Source organism: Rhipicephalus microplus, unplaced genomic scaffold, assembly GCF_043290135.1.
Source record: "Rhipicephalus microplus isolate Deutch F79 unplaced genomic scaffold, USDA_Rmic scaffold_752, whole genome shotgun sequence".
NCBI lineage: Eukaryota > Metazoa > Arthropoda > Arachnida > Ixodida > Ixodidae > Rhipicephalus > Rhipicephalus microplus.
In genome coordinates, this window is record NW_027465308.1 from 15001 (window position 1) to 22878 (window position 7878).

Here is a 7878-nt window from a genome sequence, read left to right on the forward strand (position 1 = left end):
AGTCAACCATGCGTGTGCTCTTTGGGGTATTTATTGGTTTATTAGTGAGGCTGTTTTGTAAGTTTCACTTCGCAGTGCCATGTAAAGAACTAGTAAGTGAAATGATGAAGAATCGCGTAATACGTTTCTGTTTTTTTTTCTTGTTCATCAGAATAGCGTTAGGGGCTAACTGGGTCACTCTAACGATTTAACAAGACACGACACAAGAAAAAAAAACACAAGGAATTATTGAGTGGTGATCTGGAGCCATTGTCAATACAGTAGTGGTGCAGGCTCTTCTCACAATCTGTCGATACTTCTGTGTGTGTTTTTCTTATCTTGTTGTTGTTGTCTGCTCTTTTTGTTCCCGACTAGCGCATACAGTAATAATTCACCAGAATTCTTTTTTCTTTGCGTACGCGAAAATTCTGCCTGGCGTTCCTGCATACGTTAAAAAATTTACGCCGTTAAGTGTCCTATCTTTAGCTTCTTTACATGTCGTTATGCATGACCTATGTGTTGCTAAAGTGTTCGCAAACAAGCCATAGTGTTCGTGGTGCTTTCCACAAGGCGACCTATGCACTTTTTCTGCAGCCTTGAAACTGCTTGGCTTTTTTTCACGAGTCGGTGTCATGTGACACGCCTTAAAGCATTTTTTGCAGCTTTGCATGAATGTGCGAAATGCGGGCAACTCATTTTCAATAATATAGGTACTACCAATATTACGCTTCAAAGTATACCGTGGCAAAATATTTTAGTAACATACGCCAAAATCTTTTCTCTCATAAACAAATGAGAAGGTAAAAATTTAGGAGGATATTATGACAGTGTTGTGAGTTCAGCACAAACGTGTTCGAGTAATTGGTGTTTTTTTCTTTCAGTACACTTGAGGAATGTCTCAAAATCTGTTAAATTCTCGCATAAAAATCACTGAGCACTCAATAAATGCATCGCTAAGTACGCTGACACTTACTCGAACGTTTCTTGCAAAATACGCACTTTCGCACAATGGCACTTCGCATACCATTTATAGCATGATTTCTGCATGTGGTGAACATCACCAAGTGCTTTTGTTATAGTGCCCATGGTTGTAATCACATTGCTATAACTCCTACGAATACACATCATGTTATCGTAAAAATGCTACCATGATCCAAAAAAAAAAGCTCACGACAGCTGCCAAAAAAGTTGTTTTTGAAGCATTAGTGTCTGCTATTTAACAAAACTGTGTTGAAGTTGGACGACTTACATAAAGAAGAGGCACTAAACGATATACGCATCGTGTGTAGGCAGAAAAGGATTGTCAAGGCTGTCCTTGAATATGTTCAAGACAAAAGCACTTGGAAGTGTTTTGATTTGAGAGAACAGAAATAAGAAGCTGTCTTTGGCAAAGTACAAAAAAAGCTGCTGTCTTGAATATTTGATGCTTGGTTGTTGTGCTGCATTGATGTGCGCTGTGTGCATTTCTTGATATTCTGGCACGAATCCACTTGCCATGCGAAATAAAAAAGAAATCGAACCGTTCTAGCTTGGTTTGCCTAAATATTCAGGAAGTATCTCCTCACCATTGTTATCATTTGTTTGAGAATAATTTCTCGCGCGAACATTTGCGTTATGACGCAGCTTTCACACAAAGAAACGCTGCTGCTCTACTCTAAAAGAAGTGTGGCAGCTTGGGCTAGTTGGTATGACATGACGATAGTTATAGCGCGAGAACAAAACGACGACACAGAGACAAGGACACGAAAGACACGCTCGTGTCTTTCGTGTCCTTCTTGTCTCTGTGTCGTCGTTTTGTTCTCGCGCTATAACTATCGTCTACTCTAAAATTTCGAAGCACTACGCCGGTATTACAGCCTGTTTTGGCGGTTTTATTTTTTCTATCTTCAGCCAAACGTAAAGTGTGTTTTTCGCAGATATTCGTATGACAGAACGGTGGTGTCAGGACTGATAAGTTGCTCTTTGTTGGCAGCTGGGTCGAGTGAAGACAAAAGACGCCACAGTTTTTTTTTTCTTCAAGGAAAATGTATTTTTCCTGGTTCGAACACGAGGTTCGAATTTCTCCGAGAGTGGCAAGTGCTGACTTGTGCTAGTTTCTTTTTTTCTTCTATATCACTCTCGATCTTCTTCTTACCAGAGAAAACCGTTTTGTTTTTACTCTTGCTGTTCGTTTTCCTTTTTTTTGCTTTTTTAAAGCTCGCCCACGTTCCCAATGCGTGGCAGCAGACATGAGCGAGATCAATTTCCGGTCACTGTCCTAGCGCACTGTCCCGCCCTTCTTCTCACCGATTTGACCTTCAGCCTCTCTTTTCACGTCGCCATTTCTCCTCCCCTGTTCTCTGCAGAAAAAGAGATTTCTATGTACGGGGAAAACCTAAGCCTTGCATGTCGGCTATACTGCAAATGTGACTTGCTAGGTAAGACAAGCTGCCAGCTGTGGGCCGTTTTTTTCATATCCTATCTCCTTTCTTTCTCTCTCCCTCCTCTATATCCCATCAGTATCACGTAGCCCACCCGGGACATAGCATAGTCACCACAATAACTTTCCTTTATCTTCTTGCATGCCCACTTGCCGTGCGGAAACAAGTGCCTGTTTGAGCGCAACAACACTGTGCATTCGAGCATTGACTGTGCATGCATATTAGTATTATTATTTTGCACTTTCAGATTGCACCTTGTCTATTCCCTATCCTTCGTTACTGCAGTGTTTATTCTTGAGATGATCGGTGAACAGCCTGACGTGTTTAGTCGATGTTTTTCGGTACTGCTCCTTGCTTAACGCGGGAATGTGTCACCTTGCGAAGAAAAATGAATGCCTGGATACAAAGCCCCCGAACGAGGTGACACGTTTTAAGTTTACGTGTGTGCTTACGAGGTTGAACCCTATATTCGAAGATCGTTTTGTAATATATTTTTTCCTCAAGTACCATCGCCTGGAAGCAGCAAGAAAACGCATTACAAATGTTAACTTTTTCATTTCAATTTACGCACGTTTCAGCTTGTGTACAAGATTGTGTTAAAGTGTGATGAAGCTTTCACCAACATTTCGGTTTGAGGTTGAGTGCTGTTCGGGTGCCTGCAACGTCAAAGCGCTCGACCAAGTACTTAACATTTGTAGTGAGGATAAGTACCAGCATGGTAGGATAGTTCTTAAACGTATAGAAACACGTTTCATGCATGTGGGTGCCTTCGGCAAGTGTGTTGTCAAGCGTTTTAGCACCTGTTCATCAATGAAAAAAAGAAAAAGAAAAGAGTACATAGTAAGACGAAAGCGAGGACGTTGCAAAAGACCCTGACGTCGTCATTCTACCTTGTGTCAATCTTTTTTTTTTTTCATGAGTGCTCTTGCATTGTACTCAAGCTGTGGTGAAGCTGTCTTTTGCCGAGATAACATGAAGAAAAAGAAAGACAGTTCATTCGTCACGATATTCTGAGTAATTCACCTATTGATAACAGAGGAAATGTCACGCAAAATGGTAATGAAAGTCTGACGCTAGAAGAGAGATGCACAGAGGTTTCAACAGTGAGTCAAATGTGTGTATTTTTTATTCAGAGCGGCAAACTGAGTAAAGTTGTGTGCTGTGTTGGCAAAACTAAAGTTTCTGTTATCTACGAGAGAACATGTTGCTCTAAGCGAAAGTCTGTTGGAGTTTTCTTTTTTAATCATTGATAACTGCTCTGGCGCTCTTAAATGTATCTTACAATATTAAAGAAGAACTCTATGGAAAGTGCATAACACTTTTTTAAGAATTTTAAGGCAAGAACTCTTGCACCCTCTGTTGTTCTCCTGTCGAACTTTTTGATGATGCGGTGTCGAAGTTTATTTTCAAGTTGGTGCTGATGTTCTGTGGAGCGTTGTAGTGGTTGGTTGTCTTTCTATCCAACTTCGTATTTACATTTGGTCAAACTTTAAGTTATGCTCCCAAGGAGCTACCCAATGACGATCATATACATTGTGCTGAAATACGTGAACCGTTTCATTGACACTTGTAGAATATTCAGGTATCGTTTACGTTCTGACAGAGTCGATACTTCTATCACGTGCATTAAACGGTTTATGTAAGCTCTCATACCACTTTTTCTGTATTGGGAGACCATCTTCTCGGAGCACGTCGACTGCCCTGTTTCATCGCGTCTGTCAATATATTTTCTCACAATTAGGTTGCAGAAAACGTAGACCACGCCAGTCGTATTGTTTACGTGTGTCTTCTATTCACACTATGTGTGATGCAACTCCACTACACAAACCGCATCGGTCGCAGTAAAGTCCTCTCGTCCAGCCACTTTTACAGCTTCCTTCGTAGCTGCTGTAATAGATTCGCGACGGTTCTTACAGCGGGTGGCATATCGAATTGCCCTAGCCCCTTCTGCCGTGGCATGAACTCTACATGTTACCCTTCCGTGTTCAGGGCCTGGTGCATCGTCACCCATAGCAAACTTCAGCAGCACATCAGAGTGTTCATCATAAAGGGCAACACAGATGAGAAGTTGAGCACCCCGTTAAGATAAACCCCGAGTTGCCTTCCGTCCTCGCACTTACGGGCTTTTTAATGTTTTTTTGCTCACGTGAACGCGGGAAAGATTAAGGGAACGAAGCACACGTGCAGCTGGCACGCTCACTTCCTTTTTTTTCCTATGTTTTTGATTTCACACGGCCTTGAAACAACAACATTTAGAGCTTTCGCCGCCAGGAGTTTTTCCACGCAAGATAATTATATAGTAACAATCATGGTAGGATTGAAGGATGGAAGCTTTAAATATTTTATGTTCAATCCCTATGAGGGAAAGGCAGGGAAGAGAAATTCGCGTAGTTCTCGCGGGTTGCCATGCTTATTATCTTGCTTACTTACAAAACAAAAAGCAGTTTCCATACCCTTCCCGCGCACTACAATATTTTTTCTCTACGCCAAGTAGTTCATTCGGAAGCATACCTTCTTATAGACACGTATTTACCGAAGATCCTGTTAGCTCACTGATACTAACAAGCTCACATTCACCCCGTGTTTACTCACGTTTGCTACGATACAACCTTACTTAATCTCACTCTTACACCGTCTATCAATCGCTCTCACATTTTTCACGCTCTCGCTAAGCGACAAACAAGAAGGTTCAATGTTAATCCTCGGTTTATGCGTGTTAACGTTGCGGATGCTGCGTTTGGGGGAGCGCTGCACACCAAGCGCTATGTGCGGCCACCCGTGATTGGCGTACACAGGTCGCATCGGCACTCCGCACTTCATGGCACCGGAGGTGGTGGAGCGGAAGCCCTACGGCAAGCCCGCCGACGTCTGGAGCTGCGGCGTCCTGCTCTACGTCCTGCTCACGGGCACGTTGCCTTTCCTCGGCGCCAAGGAGCGTCTGCACGAGGCCATCTGCCAAGGAAAGTTGAATGTGAGTGGCCATCTCCCATTTCGTCCTCTGCGTTCTGTCAGTGCCTCCTTTTAGACGGTTAGCCCCGCCGCGGTGGTCTAGTGGCTAAGGTACTCGGCTGCTGGCCCGCAGGTCGCGGGTTTGAATCCCGGCTGCGGCGGCTGCATTTCCGATGGAGGCGGAAATGTTGTAGGCCCGTGTGCTCGGATTTGGGTTCACGTTAAAGAACCCCAGGTGGTCGAAATTTCCGGAGCCCTCCACTACGGCGTCTCTCATAATCAAATGGTGGTTTTGAGACGTTAAACCCCACTTATCAATCAATCCTTTTAGACGGTTAGAACGAACGCTCTCGTGCTGTGCAGAAAGATTTGTTGGAGCGATTCCGATTTCGCCTAGTTTCTGTCGAGTTCCTGCTGCATCCTGCAGACATTTCATTAAGAGATATAGGGAGAGATAAATGTGATGAGGAAAGGCAGGGAGTTCAACCAGAAGATAAATCTCTGGTTTGCCACTATAAACCGGGTAAGGGGCAAAGAGAAGCCGAAAAAAAAAAAGAACGAGGGATGGGAATAGATAAGTAATTGATTTGATTGATATGTGGGGCTTAACGTCCCGAAAGCACCATATGATTATGGGAGATGCCGTAGTGAAGGGCTCCGGAAATGCTGACCTCCTAGGGTTCTCTAACGTGCACCCAAATCTGAGCACACTGGCCTACAGCATTTCTGCCTCCATCGAGAATGCAGCCGCCACAGCCGGGAAGGAGATAAGTAGAAACACTAACACAGTAATATCATAATTGTTCAACAAGACACGTAAGCAGACCTTCAACTATTGCGAATAATATTTTGCACTGATTATGCGTTCATAAACGCAATGCTAAAGCAGTGCAAATAAATTTAAAGACTTGCGCTGCTAAGGATTTGATTTTCGACCAGAGGATGATTTTCGATGGGGCCGAAATAGGAGCACACAAGGCCGTCTAATCAGATTTTGGCGCACGTGAATGCGACCTAGGCTGTCAATATGTGCCGCTTTCTGAAAAATTAATTTTGGAATGCCGAAAGATCGAGGCGCAAAGTGACAAACGCGCTGTTGAAGTTTCTGTTAGCGAGGTGCCTCGTCGAACAATTGTGACATTCCAGTGCTTGTGCGTTTCCGCTTCCCTCCCTTCATCATTCATTCTTCCTTATTTTCTGTCTCCCTTACGCCTTATCCAATGCAGGGCAGAAAACCGGATACTTGCTTTTTGGTTCACCTCCCGGGTTTTCCGCATCTCATCTCTCTCTCTCTATCTCTCTAGTGTGTTACGTGCAACAATCATAATAGGGTATGAGGTCGTGTATTGGGGGTTAGCTTTGACGACCTTGCATATCGCACTAGACCTATTCGTTTTTGCTACTACGGTAATAGCGAGGAGACTTAACAGCACACCTGCTACTGCCATGGCTACAACGTGCAGAGACAATCACTCACGGTCACTCTACCTCGCGTAGACTCCAGATAGATGATGGCAGAAACCATTTTAGCATGGCGTCCTGCGATGCCATCACGGATGAAGGCAGTGCTCGAATTCAAGAAGATATCAGACTTGCGCAGGCTGTTATAGATCAATGACTATATCAATACTGTGAGGCGTGTGCTCACTTTGTGCGTGAGTGCTGCTTATTTCTCCCTTAATCCCTGCGTCTACCTTTCAGACTTCGCCATCTATTTCCTTAGTGCAGGGTAGCACATCAGTATTTCCGCAGTGGTTGACATATCTTCCCTTGAATTCGCTCTTGTTCCTTTCTTCCGTCGCAGCAGTATTTGTTCTTAGTGCCTTATGTTTGTGTTTGTTTCACTGGCGCTAAATCGACGCATTCATAGTGGCACTTGAATGTGACCGCTTCGGCTGATACCGTAACTTCTTGGTGTTTGGCGTACATCAAAACCACGATTGGACTGTGAGACTTGTCGTAATGTTGCACCTTGACTACCTGGTGTTCTTAGGTTTGAACCTAAATTTTAGGTACACGAGTGTTTCTTTCGCCGCTATCCAAGCACCGCCGCCATAGCCGGGACTTGAATCCGCGCCGTCGAGTTTACCCGCGTTATCGCAATTGGTCGGCTTGAATCGAAGTCGGCGCCTCTGTAGCGTCGCTACAGTTTTACCTCATTCGTAAATTCTAGTGTCGTATGATTCATATCTGTTCACTACAAAGTCTCAAAACCAGCGGTCGGCTACCTTTTGTGGAGGGCCTAGTTTAATGGAGCCAACACAGCGGTGGGCCGCATGGTAATTCGAAGCGGCAAGGAGGCTTTGGACATGAACGGAAAAAAAATTCAACGAATTGACGATAATGTACAAATCTGAGTGAAAATTGTATCTCTTCAGCACGCATATTACACATTTACAATCATACTATGTGAGCGAAAATCTCATTAGTCCAAAACTACTATCTCAGCCTTCAGACAGCAAGTGATACGGGAAAGGGAGGGGAGCTCGACGTCATTTCTGAGGACACATAATACTACCTCGCGGGCCGC

At 44.0% G+C, this 7878-nt stretch overlaps 1 protein-coding gene across 1 annotated transcript in view; it reads left to right on the top strand.

The window, feature by feature from the left end:
• LOC142795597 (peripheral plasma membrane protein CASK-like) overlaps nt 1-5424 on the top strand; it is a 12701-nt gene extending 7277 nt beyond the window's left edge. The window contains exons 5-6 of the mRNA XM_075886088.1: nt 2325-2396; nt 5195-5424. Of these exons, the coding sequence (XP_075742203.1) occupies nt 2325-2396; nt 5195-5424 (302 nt within the window). The remainder of the gene's footprint in view (nt 1-2324; nt 2397-5194) is intronic.
• The last annotated feature ends 2454 nt before the right edge of the window (nt 5425-7878 follow it).